At 36.0% G+C, this 20,681-nt stretch overlaps 1 protein-coding gene and 1 long non-coding RNA gene across 3 annotated transcripts; one reads left to right on the forward strand and one right to left on the reverse strand.

Annotated features, from left to right (window-relative positions):
- The first annotated feature begins 117 nt into the window (after positions 1–117).
- On the forward strand, positions 118–20,415 carry LOC139969419 (uncharacterized). 2 transcript variants are annotated; one of them, XM_071974366.1, is made up of 14 exons: positions 118–331; positions 1,087–1,256; positions 2,262–2,407; positions 5,891–5,966; positions 8,802–8,940; positions 9,949–10,376; positions 11,614–11,701; positions 12,874–13,069; positions 14,131–14,240; positions 14,912–15,091; positions 15,246–15,311; positions 15,818–16,337; positions 17,124–17,351; positions 19,010–20,415. In XM_071974366.1, exons 2-14 carry the CDS (start codon positions 1,124–1,126, stop codon positions 19,112–19,114), a joined length of 2,415 nt encoding a protein of 804 aa, XP_071830467.1. In that variant the 5' UTR covers positions 118–331; positions 1,087–1,123; the 3' UTR covers positions 19,115–20,415. The 2 variants fall into 2 exon arrangements, with proteins under 2 accessions (XP_071830467.1, XP_071830468.1); XM_071974367.1 differs by having other exon boundaries at positions 120–331; positions 9,964–10,376.
- LOC139969422 (uncharacterized) lies at positions 2,417–15,899 on the reverse strand. The gene is made up of 3 exons (XR_011793721.1): positions 15,778–15,899; positions 5,117–5,185; positions 2,417–4,849 (listed from the first exon to the last, which is right to left on the reverse strand). It is a non-coding gene; the product is annotated as an uncharacterized lncRNA (long non-coding RNA).
- Positions 20,416–20,681: the final 266 nt, after the last annotated feature.

Genomic DNA, 20,681 nt, shown 5'->3' on the forward strand with positions numbered 1-20,681 from the left:
AATCTTTATTGATCCAAATCCCTAGAAGAAAATGAACTGACCCAAGACAGGTGTTTAGCGCGGGAATCGTACTTCTTCGGCAGCTGTCAAACATGACAACGCAAAATGACCGTTTGTTCATGTCAGCTGACAAACCAATATTGCAATACATGGTGCGTTTGCGAAATCTCGTACAATGCTGTTATGCATACATTATGTGATGCAATTAGTAATATAGCATTGACAAGTGACTGCTCCTGACTAATACCAAATATCGTTGCTAATACTAGTTAGCCCTACTGGAAAGTTGATGCGAGCTTTCTGTCAGCCATTTTCCGAACAAACGATTTGGGTAAGCGCCCAGTATTCTTGGCTTCACTGTGCCGTTTCAGACTCCAAATCAAAGTCATTTAGCATAGCATACGACCTGGCCTAGGCTAGCATAGACCTGGCGTTGGTCTAGGGTGATTACAAGAGTATTCAGTTAGACTTAGCCTACCTAAGGCCCACGTTTCAAGCCAAATACTGCATGATAGACCATCGCTTAAATAAGACTTAAAGTTAGTTTTGGAATAACGAAATTAGGCTAGTATCGAATGAGTGGGCGTCTAAATCAATCAAAATACCAGATGTTACACTTACCTTAGGCCTACTTAGCGTACAAATTGACAAAGTTACAACTTAGGCCGAGTCTAGGCCTATATTTCTTTCATTGATTCAATGGAACACAACAGTTGAGCTGATGAAGCCTAACTAAAGTAAAGAAAATATTACTAGATAGTGATGAAGTGAACTTACGCTAGGCATGCAGAGATACATGATTGACTCTCTGAGTCTGACTTCAGTTATGTGATTGTGAGTACACATTGAGACAATGACTGAGATTGAGAGACAAGCTAGCACACATTCGAGTGTACTGTCCATGGCTATGGTTAGGCTAGATCTTGAAAAAAAGGGTCATAACAGGTTCCATGCAATAGCTAGTTTCTCAAATATATACTGCTAACATTAGCACTGTTACCATTACAGACCAGACTGTATTTGTATGACGGTACAGTAGGGAGCGTAGGACTAATTTGTGAATTTGTTCCCCCCTTATTTTTGCAGCTGATACTTTTAATAGATACCGACACCAGTACTTAGAATGTCATCCTCAACGAAGGATGAAAAACCTTCCTCAGTTAGCACTCGTCGTTTGAGGAGAATAAGACCAGCACCTCAGGCTCAGTCATGTTGTGAGGAACAAGCACAGTCAGGACTCAAAGAAAGGACACATGGTCAGTAATTTTTTAACCTATTACTGTATTACTATTAGGCTTACACATATGTAGTGCCACAATTGTTTAATTTACTACTTTTGCATTTGACATAAACTAGAAAAGCAGAATAAGTAACCCAGTGTCACAATTCTGTATTCGTTTGAGTACCCTTTCGAATTATCAACTTGATACATTCTTTTCAAAATTTTGTCACATTCACAATTCAAAGAGAAATATATGTTGAGCTAGACCCAAGGAGTCAAGTGGTGGTGTTTCTGCCACTATTAGCATCAATACTAAATCAAAAAGAATGAAAGTAAAGTTTTTAGTACATAATGTATGATTCCATGGGTCGACAAAATGGTGAAAAGTTGGTTACCTGAACAAAGGAAATCGTTAACCTGTTTAAGTAGCTACTTAGACTTTTAATACATATTTCATTACCAGCCATCGGTTTCTACCAAAGTAACAACCAGGTATTCACTGGCATAAAATTGCAGTAAATAAAAAATAACAGAAATTGCAAGTTGGGGATGGGGAGGGGAATCAAATGTGATAAAATCACAGATATTGTGGTTGAGTTTGTCTAAATTTCAGTAAATAAATCATATTTTACATGTCATCAGATTACATCTCCTTCTTATCTGACCCATTGTGTTTGGTGGGATAAATTGCACAAAATGTGGGTCAACTGTTCCTCGTTGCTTTTGTAAAAGGAAATGGAAATATATAAAAAACAATTCACAGTAGTAAGTAATTAACAAACATAGGTGTATTAATTTCATTGACTTATTCAATGCATCAATAAAATTGCTTTCATCAGTAAGTTGTAGCTTTCCTCTGTATAGCTCAACATCTTAGGCATATTTCTTGATAACCCAAGAACTAATTAAAACCTTAAAGTACTGGTGACGGAACCAGTCTGCAAAGTTACCCTCATTCTAAATTTCGAAATATTTCAAGTCCTTTCACAAGCATCTTTTATAAAACAGATATTTAAAAAAAGAAAAATCTCTGTTTCAGATGATAAGCATTCTGTCCTCGAATCAGATCGCAGGCGTAGACGACGTGAGTCTGATGCAAGGTGTCGTGCTAATTTATCGTCTTGCTTCAGTTTCTTGAGATCTCAAGTACAAGATAAGAATGAGAATGAGGTCAAAATGTCAAAGGTACGTTACACAAACTTTTAGCATCGGAAAGATTTTTTTTCTTATTTCAAAGGGAGTTAAAATGTTAAATGATCCAAACATGAGTGGCATTACACCTTCTGATTTTATTTCCTTTTATGTAAGGATAGTTCCATAAAGCTTCTTCATAGTAGAAGTTCAAATTAAGTTGAAAAAACAAGCATCAGGCTAACTGCTTTCTTCTCATTAATTGTTAATTGTTTCATTGAAAGATGCAACATGCAAATGATTGTCCAGGTCATTTTAATTTCTTACAAGCTAATTCTACAGTTTGCATCTTGACCGTCCGACCAGGGAGTTCATAACAACTCCCTGGTCAAACTGCTTGAAAATAAATTCAGTTACCAATTTTTATGGTTTTAAGTTTCCTCTAGGTAACTCTGCAGTATCTTCAATTCAAAGCAGTGTTTTGCCTAATTTATTGAGCATTACACAAAACAAAACAGGATGTAAGCTAAAATGATCTCCTAGACTTTTCATCAACGGAAATAATGAATTGGATTGGATTCTCAAATTTCTTTGCACCCAGAAGTTCTCATAATGGTGTGAATTACATACAAAACACAATTTTCAAAATTGTTTTACTGTTATTTTATATTTTTGTGATGAAGCTGGACTAGCAGATTGTAATGAATTACACTGTTGTTGTTGTTTGATAGTGACTATCATAAAACAAATAATAATAATAATGGAAAAAAAAATCATGGATGGGTTTTGTTGCTATTACTTAAGATTTGCTTGATTTAAATTTTAAACAGTTCTATAGACTTTATCACCATATTCTGTATAGTTGTAGTCATTCATGCAAATGTGATGCACAAATATGGAAGTTATTAGAGGTATACGTCAGTATACATTTTACTATTGCAGACCTCCCAGCAAAACCTTTATTTAAAAAACGGCTCTTTAGTTTAAAAAAAATACTTTTTGAAACCTATTTTAAGTTAAATCATTTTTTTCTTAAAGATTTATTTTAAAGTAGAAATGTTGTATTCAGTCATGCTAACCATTGGCTATTAAGTTTTTGTGGACAGCCAGCCATGGTTCATGCAGTGATACAAACAGACTCACAAACAACAGTTTTTTATAAGTCATTTATTCTAAATAAGGGCCACAAATGATGTAAAAATGGGCATAGATGGTGAGTATGTTGCAATTAACTTCATTTTGGACCTTTATAAACCTTTATTCTTCATGTTTGAGGCTTTTAAAAACCTTTATTTCTTCATTTACAACCTTAAAACAACCTTTACTTTGTTGAAGGACCACTGGGATGTCTGCTATTAAGAAGAGCTCTTATTTAATTAACCCTTTAAATTAGTCACAATTAATTAGGTATTAAATTTTGCATATATTGCCTCAAAACCAGTCAGCCAACCTCAGAAGCTGAGAATGGTTGTCCGGACAGAAATTTGGTCGTCTTAGACGATTGGACAACCATTACAGATTTGCCCTGAGTGTAAATTGCTTGGTCATTTGAAAATTGATCATTCAAAGTTTAGTTGCTAGTAAGACAAATATATTATCCTGTAATTTAATGACCGGGTAAAATAATATTCAACAGGTGTGAGTAGAATTATTAGCTCTTCACTAGTGCATTCACATCTGCAGTGTTTGATAGTGTGACATATAGAAGGACTGACAAGTCATAACTTGAAAACCTAAAGGAATGCACACAGCAGTGGAACAAATGAAAGATGTTATCTCATATTTAAAACAGAAGGGAACATTTGGAATATCATTGGCTTTGTGTGTTTCGCATTCTTGATCATGCTTCTGCCAGACAATGTATCATTGATTTAAGGTTTCAGATTTCAATCAAGGTTTAAGATTTCAATCATTAGGTAACACAATCGAGTCACTCGAAGTTTAATGTATGTCGTCTAGTTACAGAGTTGTTGACAATTGACAATTAATAATCGTGGACATTAAATATGAATCTAAGAGACTGACTTTGGTCAGCTTGCGGCTTTGATAAGCCAATGATGGCTTCTTCACAAGTTCCTGCTTGCAGGAGGATCTAAAATACATACATTTAATTTGCCATGGCATAATCATAGCTCTATTTAATACCTGTATAATATCTCTAGATTATTCATGGACAGCTGTCATCTTCTTTTCAACCAGAAATGTTTTTGTCACGGACGACCACTTAAAAAGTTTGCCCTGTAGATCGAACACAAACAAGTATTGCCAGTCATTTAGAATGTGAACTGAATGAAGAGTTGTACACAAAATTTAGACGGACCCTTAAATACTTTGCATTTATCCGATGTCAATTCCGGTCACCGTTCTCTGGAGTCGGTTAACAATTAACGTAGGGAACATAAAAGGAAATGCAAGCTTCTACCCTAAGGAGCTCTGAAATTTTAGTCAATTTGGTATCACCTTTCATCCAACTTTTATATAGACTTTCTGTTAGACCTGTTGGTGGTGCAACAAACAAAGAAAGAAAAGATTGGCATAAAAATTTACACCAAATGCAAGCAAACTTGTGTTCACATCACAGTTTCGGATAAATGACTTTCGTCCATTGGGTGTTACAGAGTTTGGGTAGGCAGGGAGTCTTCTGGGAATGAAACAAAATCACTGTCAATTTTTTTTTTTTCCATCAAAAGATAAATTGCACTCGAAATGGGATGCACAGTTGATGATGGACAATTTGACCTTATACAGAAGTACAATGCTTACCTGTATGTACGCTTTTTAAGATGAATGTTTAAGAAAGCTCTTGAGTAAAATACAACTTGCCATCCATTTCTGTAAGAATGAAAACAAACAAACAAATTCCTTTGACGTGTTGGATAGATTTGTGAGAGGCCTGTTGTCACAGGAAGGAGTAATCATGGCTGCTGTATATTGTAGTCGGTTGAAATAGCTTCAAATAGATCAGTAAGTTAACAAGAAAGTTCACCAGGACAAGAGTGGTTTTCTTCTTTCTTTGCTTTTCCACATTGTAACTTTTATTGTCAGGATTATTGTATAAGTGGGTCAAACTAGGGAGACTTTTTACCTGTGAACCTGCTATTTTTTTTTTAAACCTCTCTAGTGAATATGATAGTATTTCTGGTACTGTATCTTGGTGACACTGTGGCACTATCCTTTAATAATAATCATAATAATATTACAGTTTCATATAGCGCATAAATATTAAGAACATCTCAATCCGCTGAACAAGTAAGAGTAACATGTAAAAAAAATTACAGTTGAAAAGCGATTTTAAACAGGTAACATTTAAGTTTGGTTTTGAACTGATTAAGGGAAGCATAACAGGAAGATATTGAATGTTTTATAGGTTGTTTATGTTCATAAATAAAAACCACTTTCTGTAAAAACTTGCCGTAGGTTTGTTGCACTAAAATTGGGGATCATTTCAGGTAACAAGTGACTTTGATTTAGTTTAATTTTGTTTTGTTTTCCCGCCTTTTTTGAGTATTTTTCTTTTTCCTTTTTTTTTTCCTTCAGGAAGCCCTGCTTTACCATTCCATTGACCAAGTCCAGTACCTGGAAGCAATTTTAGTTCTCCTTCAGCAAAGTAAAGGTAATCATTCACATAAACTATGAAACAAGAACCAAAAGGGGGGGGGGGGGGGTCAAAGGTTATCAGTATTGACCTCAAATATGCTAGAAAGTGGGATAATGGTCACTGATTCTCAGATTTCAACATGCATTTTACTGCCACCCAACTGTAAGCCTTTGGCATCGCTGAGATGTTAAAAATGTCTAGTGGAACCCTCCCTCTTCTATGTAGGCTGCAAATAATATGGAGGTAAATTAAAGCCACTGGGAAAATACATTTGAAAACTTCTGGCAATTTGTAACGCACTAAAACTTTAGGGCCAATAAGGATGACCTTTAAGAAGAGTGAAGTTGGTATTGTTACTTGACATAATTGTTGGAAATGCTTTGGACTAATATATTATAATAATAATAAAAATAATATCCACTCTGCAAAGCTCTCATGGTACAAGGAAACGAACAACCAATAACCAGACACATAATAACAGTCCTAGAAATTAAGGAATGTCAAAAAAGGCCTCCATTAAATAAAATGCGAATTCTTCTTAAAAGTACTGATATATGTCTGGAAGATGCAATTTGAAATAAAAGAAAGATTTTCAAAATTGATTTCATGCTGGAACGTAAAAGCACGGAAGTAAAAATGAGGATATCAATATCACAGAACCAAATTCCATTGGCATTTTTTCATCAAGGTATCGTTAAGAAAATATATAAATCAACACTTTATAACTGCCCTAAAGACAAAAGACCCATGTTTAGAAGAAAGTGTATGCACCTCCATGGTTTACACAGCTGGATTCTTTCTTGTTTCTGCATTCTGAATTTTTATTGCCCACCTTTGCATTTATCACTGATGAGACCAATCACTTTACACTAGTTATGGCCATGCATTCACAAAGTACCTGTAATTTACAGACTTAAAAATGGACTGATTTATGTTTCTAGGGTAGTATGTGTTGCTAGACCAGTGTTCTCGTAAATAAATTGGTTGATCTTCTTGCGATAGGAGAGAAGGAACTTGTTGTTATTTTTTCAAGAGTTACTCTTTACTAGAGAGGGAGATCTTTATTAACATTGAAACATTTTTCTTATTTCCTGCCTATTCTAGAATTCATACTTGGGTAAATTTATAAGAGGCAATAAGACATACAAGTATTTATTAGTTGATTTAAGTATTTATAGTTGATAAGTATTTATTAGTTGATTAGTTGATTTCTTAAAGGCATTTTCTGGTAGCTGTTCAAGTAACTTGATTGCTTTAACAGAATTGCGGGAAATTTTTCTGCCTCCTTTTAGTCAAAGCTACGTCCTGTACATCTAGTGAAGATATGAATTGTTTGAATTTGGTGACTTTTTATTAATGCATCTGGCAACAGCAGTCATGAATGACATCACTGTTCTGAAGGAGTAGAGAAGAGGAAGTAGGGGGCGCTATGTACGTTAATATAAGAGTAAAATAATGCGGTAATAATGTTTTGTTCGTGACCGAGGTTTGTTTACAAGTGATCAACAAGATGGCGATCTAAAAATACGAAGAAAACTAAACTCTGGGTTTACTTTAAATCTTTTGGTGGAGATAGCAGCGAGTCTGCAGACCAATCACATCATGGCATTGGGGCAAAATTTTGTGCTTATTGTTCTTCTTGATATGTGAATGTAGACACCGGAATATTTTATTTCTACAAACAAGTTGCATTTGGATGAAATTCTTAAAAGGGCCTACAGAGAACATTTATGACTAAGCAAACATCCAAAATGTGTCACATTTCAATGATAAATCAACAAAAAGAATAATATTGGAAAGTAATTAAGCTTTGACTAAAAAAAACTAGTTCTATATACCGGGCCAATGTTGACATCACAGACTACCTACTGTGATACACTTCCTTGAGTATGGAGGGCTTTATCAGTATGGTCAAAATGGTCTACATTCAACAACTATATCCAGAGTTTGGAAAAAGAATTGCATTGGGTTTTCAACTGACAGTGTGGAATAGTCTTTGGTTCCTTGCTCAAAGCAAAGGAACCTTTGTAGTCAGGTCAGTGTGTGTATGTGTGTGACACTTTAGTTTTTCAGCATGATAATTCAACAAGGGGATGATTGATCAATGCCATAATTAATGGTGATCAACAAGGAATTAATGAAGCCTATTGATATTGGTGCTCATATCATGAATATTAATGAGGTCAGATGGTCAACCGTCAAAATCTTCAAATTGCAATAACTTGGCGACCACAAGTTGGAGTTTCTTCAAACTTGGTATGGACATATTGGTAGACCGCCTATACAAGTGGATTTGTCTTGCAATTGATTCATGCATATTTATGAGGAGGCGGGGCTGAGCGTTACTTTTGTACCAAAGTTTCTATACACGATAACTCAACAAATAAATGATTGATCTCTTTGTATTTAGCTAGTATAAGCTGCCACATGATTATTCCTTCAAGTAGCCTATGATTGGATGAATTTTAATTCAGTTTGTTCTTTTATCATGATCAGTGTTAATTTAGAATGTACTTATACAATGTCTTATACAATTTCCTGTTCACTCCCAGCAGCATAAATATAAGTAATGCATGAAGCCAATGATCATGATGACAACAGGGAATGCTCTTGATATTTACAGAGCCAAAAGACTTACTCTGTATTAAGTAAAATACAAGCAATGTTACTACACATAATGCCTGCCAGATTAGACTTGCTATAAGTCTTTTAATTTGTGGATGTTTGTGGACTTGTGGGGATAGTTTGAAAGTCGGTGAGAGTTGGTGAGAGGGTGAATGCAGAATATATGTTTTTTGGGGAACAAACTGAGCTAATATCTAGAGATATTTCTGCACTTTTGGCATTCAGAAACTTCGTTAGGGACGACCCCTTCGCAACCAGTGGAAGTTCTTCAAGGTATTCACAAGGAATTTATTTCCAAGAAGCATGGAGCGCAAGCAGAACAGTTAGTTCTCAACCGGAATAGTACTCCAGAAAGTTCACAAAGGTATGATTCAAACAAACGTTAATATGTATGATCAGTTTGTTTTAATAATATCATATTTGTTTTAATTTCTGTTTGTTCAAAATTGTTACTTTCACTTTGTTTCTTTTGTCTTCATCTCAACAATGTTCAAGTATTATCACATGGACTATTCTTTTGTTCTGATTTATACCACTAAAAAAAAGAAAAGCCAAAATGGTAGGCAAGCTTTTTCTTTTTCTTAATCCTAGCTGCCACTTTTTTACAGTTATTTTATTTTCAAATCCTGTGGTTCTGTCGAAAAGATCTCCATCGATCATGACAAAGAACGACTGGAATAAAAAGCATTGAAGACTCGCCCCACACCGCGTGCCGCCCTCTGAAAAAAGCTAACTTTCCATAGCTTGCAAGTGAAGTTTTCTTCTTGTCACCACAAAATGCAGACAGTAATGAAACATGATACCTTGTTATCTTTTATCTGGACCTGAGATCAGGGAGTTCCATAACAACTCCCCTGCTGAGATGTCCATCACTGCTATGTACACTGTGTTGTGGGTATTGACTGTAGCTGCACGTATTGACTGTACACCAGTGTCTAATTACTGACAGTAGCAAGCTGTGTGTGTAATTTCTGGGATCGATGGTGGTGTCTAACACTTCTGTTACACCTCATTCAAAACTAGGTCAGATTACCGGCATCAGACTTTTCTTTGTGTGCGAGTCTTCACTCTCTTTAGAGCTAATGCCAAACTTCCGACAGAACCAAGTACTGCCTATCTCTTTGTACCGTCTAAGTCAAGCTGATCCGCGACCAAATTTTGATTTTCTTTTTTTGCTTTCCAACTGCTTAGTAGCATATCTGCCTTTGCAGTTGATTAAGCTCACCTCCGTTCAAGATTAATTAATTCATGACATTTGCACAGCAGTATGCCTTAGTTGGTCTACTAAAAGTTGCAAATTGTCAGCCTATGCATTATTATGCCAATACAATTCTCTGTTTACTTCCCCAATCACTTTCACTTTATATTGTAGTTCCTCCCTCCTCAGAGTAAGCAGGACGGCTGTCTCAGATCCCCATTTGCAAGCTTGCACATCCAAACAACCTGCTGTCAGCAGGAAGAGTACCCATCCCACAACTCCAAAGATGGCTTCAAGTGATCCCACTGCTGCTAACATGAAGGGCAGCAAGCGTACTATTCCAAATATTCTTGTGAAGAAGGCAGATTCTAAAACCCCGACAAAGAGTCAAAGATGTAAAGAGACATTAAAACAGAAAAAAGCTCAACTGGTGCCAGGAACTCCCACCCATGGTGGCAGAAGTGGGAATGGTGACAAAGTGGGGCTGGAAGTACAAAAAGTACCTTGCACTCCAACTAAGGCATTCTGTGAAAAAGAAGATCATCTTGGGATAAAACACTATTGTATTAAAGGGAAGGATATAACACCCACAAAGCTTAAAGGTAAGGTATACTGGCCTGGGAGTTCAGGCTAATTACTGACCAGCTGCCAGGGGGGTTCCCCTTTTGCCAGTAGAAGAAAAATTCAGTTTTATTTCAAATATTGGAGGGTAATGAGAAAAGTTTGAATATATCCCATTGGGACAAACTTGTTAGCATTGAGTGGAATACACTTGCTAATTTATGGTCAAACAGCAAAAAAGGAAAAACAAAAGAAAACCTAGTTGAATGTAAGATCCCAGGACCCCCCTCCCCTCACCCAGCCCCCTTTGTTTACTGATAACTGTCCGTTCCATAATGACAATGTGTGTATCATGACATCACCAGCAGGGAGACTGCTTGTAGTACAAAGAATATGTTACATTGTGATGAGAAAAATACACAAATAAGGATTTTCTTGCCTGTGTAGCATGGCTTGAACACAAACTTTCCCAATCTGGGGCTAAAAAACAGCTTCTGACAACCTGAATTATGTTTTGGCATCTCTGAAGCAAGTTCAAACTGGCCTGGAACTATTTCTCTAATTTTTTTCAAATGTCACCACCTATTGCAACTTACCTTATTTATAAGTCATTATAGCATAAAAGGATTATACGATTCTACCACCCCTGAAATGTGTATCCCGTATACTTACAATGTGTGATCTTTCTTGATTCTGTAATAATGTAATTAGTAACCTTTAAAATTAGCTAGAAGAATGGCAGAAGAAGTTGTAATTTTATGGAAAGATGAGGTTAAAATTTCAAGCATTGCATACATTTGGTAAACAAAAATCATTGAAACATGTTACATATTTAATTTGTAATGAAGTCTTGTTTTGTTTACTTGAGATGACTAGTTCACTTTTTACTGTCATATTATATAATAATAAAAATAATAATAAATGAGACTTATATAGTGCCAAATCAATAGACAAAAGTCACTGCTCCAGGCACTTTACAAAGAAACAAATTTCATTTACAAAAGAACAAGTGAAAAGATGGGGGTCTTAAGTAAACTTTTGAAAGTAGAAAGTTTAGAGCATGTTTGAATGTGATCTGGTAACTTGTTCCATAGATAAGAGCCAGAGTATTCAAGCTTCTGTAACCATAAGTCTTCAAGTTTGGTTTAGGAATAGTTAGATACAGTTTGTTGGAGGAACGAAGTGTGTGAGTTGGAATATAATTATAATATATATATATATATACATATATATATATGTATTTTTCAAAGGTTTGTCTATTAACTACTTCCTTTCCAGCCACACATCTTTGTGACAATTGTGAATTACAAGACCTTGTCGTCACAGATCTAAATTGTTACGAAGACCCAGGAGACTGGAGCACAGAGTAAGTTAACAAATTTCGAACAAATGAATGAGTTTACTCTTTAAACCAGCACAACAAACTTTGTATCAGGACCACAAAAAAACTCTTTTATTTTCTCTTTTATTTTGCCTTTCATTTTTTGAAGAAAAAAAAATTGAACTTATTGACTGATTTCATTGCTCCTGGATCTTGCTTTTGAGTAATTCTATTTTGAACAAAAATTTGTCGTGAAAGGAGACATTACACAAGAAGTTTACATTCTGTGTAAATGGACCAAAATGTTGGCAAATGATTACATCATCTTGATTTTCAAAGATTCTAAAGAGATGAACTCTCCTTTCCACCTCATTATCTCTCTCTCTGCTGTCTTGTACTTTTGCAACTTTTTCTCTACCATAATAACAACTGTTGCTCATTATTCAACAAATATTAACTTGCGTATGTTGACATGTATCCTTTATTTTCTTGATTGGATTAATTCCATTAAATAGAACAAAGTGCTTGAAATTGGATATTACATGTATATTTCTTTATCCTCTTGTGGAGGGCGTCGTTATGGCTTAAAGGCAATGGGACTGGCGATTTTACAGATTGCAGGTTTGAGTCCTGGCAAGATCATTACATTGTGTCCTTAATCTTCATTTGCCTCTCTTCACCCAGGTGTTTCAATGGGGACCCACAGGGTAAATATAGTTGCGGGGGCTGGTTTGCAGCTGCACTCTATGGGAAGTCCCTCAGAGGACACATTGATGTGGGGGCACTGTAGTGCCCTGGGAACGACTGTTTGAATTGTGCACACTTTGTTGTGTGGGTGTGACAGGTTACCAATGAACAGGCGGGTTATATGTTGTAAAAGTGGTGTGAGAGGGCCTTGTCTTCATACAGGACCGTAAACATTGAAACTTTTCATTTTGATTTATGACTTACATTTTCCCAACTTAAGCAATTGGGTCATTATATTTAGTATGAGCGGTTCAAAAGTAAACCAGCAAAAACAAATTCCTCCATGAATTGTTGATGTTTTCTAATCATTGAGTCAATGTTTTTTGTTTATTTGATTCATGCATACTAAAACGTACTCCTAAAGCTTAATCTGTGAATAATAGCTGTGGTCCTATATTTAATATTTCTTTGATTATTTTCTCTATTCTCAATGACGCTCGCATTTTGTATCATGTGTCTGATATTTCCAGGTCCTTTGACAAGCTGTTACACACACCACAGCGTAACCAGCACGATGACAGTGTTTTATTTAGGACACCCAAAATGAAACGAAAGTCATTGACGTCCCCAACGGACTCTCACAGCAGCGGAAAACGATCGAGAAAGTGCCTCTTTAAAATTAAATCCAGAAGAGACGAAAAGAATTCTAAAAAGAAGACTAAGAAGGTAAACTTTTTGAAACTTTCCCATATTTGGACATATATCCAAAAAATTCTGACTCTACGTCTAAGTTTCACCCCTGGAGTTCATGTAATTATAATTTTAACGGTACTTCCTTATCTTAAATGCAGTAAAAATAATTAAGAAGCATTAATGAGATTAATCAGCTTGGAAAACTGGCAGAAAGGCAGTGACTATAGTATGAACAGCTTACATTGTGGTTGCTTCACCTTAGAGCAGCGTTAACTCTCTTATGTACAAAGGGTTCATCCATTGTCTAGTGGTGTTGGTATTAGAAAAGGTTAAGAAACACAGCCTTTCCACAATGACGATTGAAATTGTAAATGGAGTTTATAAGAATACTTCTATCACTTGGGCTGTGTCTCTTTGTAATTCCATTGGCAATGTAGGTCAAGGTTTACAGGGAGAACTGGCCCATGCAAGGCTTACAGAACTAACTACTACAGTAAAACACACATGTATGTAAGAAAAACAGAGGCAATGGGGAGAAGCAGGGGGCCCAGGGAGCGGGGGGGGGGGTTCATCAGGGAGAGGCAAGGTATTAAGGAGACAAATGCTGAGATAAAGTCAGGAGTTTAAGACCATTTGGGGGGGGGGGGTGGAGGTTGTTTATATGTTATTTAGTTATATAATATATATAAAGGGATTGACCTGCTAGACAAGCCTACAAAGTGTTTTAGATCACTTAACATCTTCACATATGATTTGATATACACTTTTCCTTCATGTGTATGTTGCAATAAAACAAGTAAATGAAAGGAAATGATATGATATGAAACATTGCTTGTATCACTCTTACATCTACTCTTGTACAGTGTGTGCTCAAAAGTAATACATATAGTGCCATTTAAACTTTCCATGGTATCATGTTCTCTGGAGTCATATGTGATGTTCTCTGAAGGATATGACAAAAACCCAACCATCAGACAGATGAAAAAATCAATTTCTAGAACACATCTATAGGTACACGTTACACATGTATGTTGTATATAACACCAAGATGAAATTTTGACCAATTCAGCACATTCATTGAAATTTTCTTGTAGGAGAAAGAATGTTCCCCTCCTAAGAAGTCTCGGTACTTTAAGAGGGCTACAGCAGCAAGAACGAGAGCTTGGGACCCGGTGGCCCTGAAAGTGACCAGTCCATTCCAGCCGTAAGTAATTTGTATGATCGTAAATTCTACTAACTTTTCAGATTCAGCTTTATTGGATTAATTGAAGGAGACAAAAAATGCATTTAGCACATGATAAAACATTTGTGCAAAAAAGTGATGATAGGTCCAAACTTCTGTCAGAATTGGATAACAGATTCAGCTTTGGAAAAGAAAAAGAATAAAAACCAACAGTGTGCTATTTTTACAGTTAAGGGGAATAAGTGGAGTTTAATATGATCATGTGATTGGGAAGTAATATATACCTGCTGATGGGGTAAAATTGTACAGTTCTTTAAGGGAAGCAGCACAGCATCCATTCTTTCCTTACATTACAGAAATAGTTGTTATGAACAATTCACACCTAGAAAAAGATATGAAAATTATTGCGGGGATTGAGAAGAAATTTTTAAGTTTTTGTCAAAGGGGAAACACTACCCCCTGTAGACCCCTTTATTCCCTGGAGATTCTTTACAAAGAGCAAAAACAATGAAACAAAAACGGTGGATCATTACACACATATGAACGTCCATGATTGTGGTCTAAGACTAGTGCTCCCCTTTTTTCCTTTGTTTTGGTACATGTTAGACTGTCTAAGAAGGTACTCCATTCATTACAATTTTGCCAATTGGTAAAATGAAATATTCTACAAATTTATTTTTTTTTGATTTCAGATATAGTGGAATCTATGGTCAGAGAAAGAAGTTAAAAAGTGCTAAAGCTCCGACAAGATCTAAAGGATGTAGTAAATCACAGAAGAAGATGATAACTGCAGTGGGTCTGGGTCCAGCCTTGACCCAAGAGATCTCAGTCACTGATGGAGGAGCTACGGTCGACCATACCAGGACCTCAAAGTAAAATATCTATTTCATTACAGAGATCATGACAGTTAATGCTTTAAAAGCTCTTTGTTGCATCCAAATATTACCTCCCCACAATCCTATCATTTACCTCTCTTTATTTTATGGTCATATTTATACCTAACCTCTTTGTTCTATCATTACGCAGGTTCTTTGTATCACCGTTAACGAACGATGCTTTAAACGTGGAAGCAGAAGAGGAGGCCAAATGCAGGTAAGGAAACGGCAACGCAGGATATTGGTTCCTAAATTAACTGGGTTTTTTTGTACTTCAATAATGTTATCAGACAGGCTTGCTGCCAGCAATGGCCTTGAAATTCATTTCCAAAACTACGGGATTGCCATATCGAATTGAGAGAGTCAGGTACAAGGTTTGTAGAATTCTACAATCGAGTGCCCTCTGTCTGACTTACTAGCCTATTTGGAGGCAGTGCTGATGACCTTTCAAGATCCAAAAAGTTATTCCTAATTTGATCAGTCAGTTCTCATTTCATTTGGATGACAATTGTAAGAAAGAGAGAGAGAGAAAGGTGAAAAGAAGTAGAGGTTTGGGCTCTAATAGTAAGATTAGAGAAGTATGAAGTTTGTTCACATTTCTTTCTTTTTTTTTGCATTTACATGTTTCCTGAGTTGAGTAATCTCTCAAACTCACCTCCTGCCATCTCAGGTCTAGAACTTACTATTTTGTAATATTCACCATTGTTCTTCATCTTTCTGCAGCCAGGATAGTTTATCCATTGCTGAGGTACCCAGTCTTCCAGCAGACATTTGTAAATTGATTTCTCGAGATGGTGCTTTCTATCTCGAGGAGGTCAAAGACTCAGACAGCACATCACCGCATCTTAACAACTCATTAGACGTTGAACGGTCTCCCTCGGATGCCTTTCCTGGAAATACCTCACAAACAGACATTTCCAGCATGGAATCGTTTGCCAGTCAGCAGGGAGGAATGACCTTTGACCCAATGTCACACAGTGCCTTCCAAAATGACTCAGTGGATGATTATGAGCAAAGTGTCAACATAAGAGTTATGAATCAGGCTAGGGCAATTTATGAAAGTGTGTCAAGCGACATCTGCCTGGGAGATGGTAGGAAAGTTACCGGCGAAGGAGTAGGAATGGATGGTTCACCATCACAGTTGTTCACAGATTCCCAGGGTCTAAGCAGCCTAGATGGATTGATTAAGAGGAACGTATGGCAAGGAAAACGGAACCAGGATATAACACTAGCTCAGCTACAGGTGAGAGAATGGTGCTTTTTATGGTACCATTACTCACCCCCCCTCCCCCACCCCCTCTGGCAATCCCTTTTGTATTCTTCTTCTTTGTCATTTCTAAAATGAACATCATGTTTATGTCACAAATATAGTAAATGTTACTTTATCTTTTTCCTACAATATTTAAGAATACATACCTGTTGATTGTATTGTGTTGATAATTTGAAGATGTAAACAAACAAAAATGAGACATACCAGATAGCTCTGAGAAAAGGGGAACCTTCTTGTATCTGAGAAAAAAGGAAAATTCTTATCGTGATCAGGCATGGTTTGAGAGACTAAAGGTTTGCAGCACCTGTGTCAATATGAATTGTTTGTATGTTGGCTATTAGTATCCAATTCCTTGTGTGCTGTTGAAACTTTAAATTAATATCATTCATTGCAGGATGTAAATATATTGTCTACATATATAGAGTAACAGTAATTCTTGTTCTCTGTTTTGAAAATTGTCTGGGCGAAATGCACCTTTGAAATGTTACTTATGTTTAAACTAGGTCTACCACTAAAATATTTTGTTAATATTTCAAAGTAACTACCTGAATGCTGGCCTCCCATACATGTCTCTAATTAGACAGGGAACCACTTGCAGCACTGTCAATCTGGTATTGTCTTGGTCATAGTTACAATGTAAGGGAGCTGGAAGTTTGCAGTAACAAAGAGATAGTAGTAAACTAAGGTTGTCATTGAGAGGACTTATAAATTGGAAACTATAAAGACAAGTCAGTAAGGTTTTCTTTAATTTTTCTACAGAGACAACCCATCTTTGGTACCCACAATTCTGTGTATAGTAGTCCCCAGTGGATGAGTACCATCGCCAGTCGCTTACAGGTCAACAAAGAGACGGAGTGGGTGGACATAGAGTCCAGCAGCAGTGGACCTCTCTCCAGCGGTCAGCAGGAGAGTTGGGACACTACAGACTTCTTGTCCTCCATTGACAATGGTAGTGGACAGAGCCAATTTTCCAGATCTTCTTCACAGGTACAGGGTATAATCCTTCATAAATAGTGATGAATTTACTTCTTGGAAGACAGAAGTGTATCGGTTATTGCCTGTCAAGATCACCTTACAAGGGGGTTGTCTGTCATTCATCTATTGAAGATGAATAAATTTGATAAAATGAAATATAATATAATATAGTAAAAGAGAATTCAAACTTTTCCTAAAGTGGTCCTGACATTGGTACATTGTCACCAATGAATGTATTGTATTGGTATTATCACAAAGATCAGTTTGAAGTACGAAATGGAATTTGAAGTTTGAAGAAAACCAAATATCTTGTAACAATGTGTATCTATGACAATAACAGAAGCCTGCATTCAAATTCACTTTAGTTACAAATAGATCAATTTTAATCTGAATGATGGTTCCAAAGCTTCTTGTTTTTTGCTTGGAATTGGATTCACCTTTACCAAGATGCTTAGATTATGTTCCTCTTTTGGCAGTTCAAAGAAAATAACCTATGTTCTATTCTTTAATAGTGTTATGCAATCTCTGTACGGTTTTACTATTAACCAGCAGTGTTGATTTTGGGGAAATATTCCGTGATCTGATATGAAAAACGCTCTTGAATGACAACTATGTTTTCAGTTGTAAAAGCACACATTTTGTTACACATTAACACAGTTGCTGTATAAGCAAATTTATGTTCCCAATCTGCAAGCAAACTGTCTGAAACTTAAAGCCCATTTGTCATATTTTTCAAAGGCTGAAAAGATCCAATCATACATAATTGATTCATTTTTTGGCCTGTTGCAAATATTTTCTGTCCTATTATTACTACTATTTTAACACTTCATGTTGAAACAGGAACCGCTTTTCCGTAAATTTCTAATCATGATAACAAGAAACAATCATGAAAATATCATACAAGTTTATTTTCTATATTCTAATGAAATAGTGCTTATAGTGAGATACCGAAAAAAAAAAATCTGTCGAGATATTACATTACGTTGCTACAGTGTAAGCTTTCGTTGGCTCAATGAAAATTCCAAATGTGGTATGACTTTCTCAAGCAAAGTAACCCCTTAAAGAAAACGAAAGACAATGCTTGCTTGATTTATTAGGTAAGATTTTCTAAATAATGAAGAAAAACTGCCATTTTCCAGGTCAGTTGTAAATGCAACTCTACAAACTGCTTTCATAACAAGACTACAGATATGATCTCCCAGTGACACAACTTTATCTCTGAAGTAGTGTGACTGTATCATAATATTTGAATTGCTAATAAATTATACTCTCATTTAAAAATATCAAGTAGTGTCATAAGATCCACCACACATTGTGACAGTCAACGAACTGCATGTAGGGCAAAATCAAAAAAGAGGTCACAAGAAACTATTTGATGAGTTGTATGATTTTTCCAGAAGTCGGAAAATGTAGCTACAGTTTTTAGGGCTTTGCTGAAAGTCCACAGTCCAGGCAAGCTTTCATCCATTCTGAGCATCTATTTTGAGGGGTGGAAGTTTGCTTGGTAGTGGCTCAGTATTAATGGAAGCTCCTGGGTTGTGGGCCTTAAAGTTGGAAGACAGCAGTCACAAATGTCTAAGCTTTTAGATATAAATATTCATCAACATGAAATCGTCATTCAGAATCTAAGTTCAAGCTCTGTTGTATTTTTTCCTCCAAATTTCCACTAGAACTCAACAGATAGTAGCTTCTCAGTAATGCTAGAGCCTGGCTGTGCTGCAGCCAGGGCTATTGAAGAGTATCAAGTAGTGCCACTCTACAGACCTGAGGAGTGAAATACAGCACCAAGACCAGTGTCACTGGCATCACACAACCCTGAATCAGATAGTGCCACACTACAGACCCAAGGAGTGAAAACAGCACCAAGACCAGTGTCACTGGCATCACACAACCCTGAATCAGATAGTGCCACACTACAGACCCAAGGAGTGAAAACAGCACCAAGACCAGTGTCAATGGCATCACACAACCCTGAATCAAATAGTTCAGCATTGCAGACCCCCCCCCCAACCCTTCCACCCAGCTTGAAAAAGGATTTGGCAGAAGGGTGGACAAAGATACATCACTCTCCCAATTTCATTGCCATCCAGTTGGAATTTAATTGAATTTGTTTCTAACATTTATACAAAAATTTGCATTTATTTTGAATTACATTGTCCTTCTTGCCACACTTAACCTTTCCTTTTCTACTTGCATAAGTTTTCAATATTGTTAATTTTTTTGCATCATCCATCTCATACTTTTCTTTTTATCATAAATGCTACACATTATTTCAATTTTGTTGTGAATTTCCGGAATTTTTCCCCGAACCCACTGATTATAATGTATAAATGATGGCAATTGATGCCACTTCCCTATAACTTTTGCATGGACTGGACACTAATATGAAAAGTCATTTAATATCAGTAATGATTTAATTTTTATGCTAACATTACTCTCAAACACCTTCCCATAGCATATTCCAACAAATAAAATTGGATATTTTCAAAGTTTTCAACTTTCTCTTTGTTATTTGAAACTAAAATTCATTAATCAATGGATTCACTTTACTGTTTAACGGATTTTAGTCCCTCATTCACTTTGAGGACTTTTTACTGAGACCAATGCAAACACCTGCAATAAGAATAAGTTTACTGTTAAACTTGAGAGAGTTTTATGTTCATATAGAGAGGCTCATCTAGGTTTCAGTTCAAAGTAAAACCCTGTTATACTATTCTGAGGTTACCGTATGAGAAAGTATGTGCAAAATTTTGCATTGCCATATATAAGCATTCTCATTCATACTGTTTTATGAGGAAATGTACAATTTGATTGGTATATTATTGTTTTTAAAATCAACATTCATAGATCAATTTGTGTGTTATCCTTTGCATATATATAAACTTAAATTTTCAACTTACTCTAAAAACAACTGTTTGGACTACTGCTATTAAATATTTCCAAAGATGCATGAAATTGGAAACCATTTTGTGTCAAACTTTGTTTTTCACTGATCACATTTAGAATTTATTCAAGTTTGTTGATAACTTTCATAATTGAAATTTTTTATGAATAAATATATGTAACAATAATTGAACTCCCCATATCTTGTTTGCTTCCATCTGGTTTCATTCATGACCACACATAGTTGAGGCCCTTGAAAATATTTCCTGTTTCTGTGGGGAAGGGATGGGTTAGGGTAGCAAAATTGCAGAGCAGCCAATGTACAGGTTTTACATATTGCATACAAGAAGTCAAGATAAATACGACTTCCCATTAAGGACTACAGGATTAAAAAAAAAAACGTGGTTATAATAATATATGACTGGAAAAGCGATGATGGAACAATTATAAACCGACCTA

The sequence above is a fragment of the Apostichopus japonicus genome, chromosome 7 (genome assembly GCF_037975245.1).
Source record: "Apostichopus japonicus isolate 1M-3 chromosome 7, ASM3797524v1, whole genome shotgun sequence".
NCBI lineage: Eukaryota > Metazoa > Echinodermata > Holothuroidea > Aspidochirotida > Stichopodidae > Apostichopus > Apostichopus japonicus.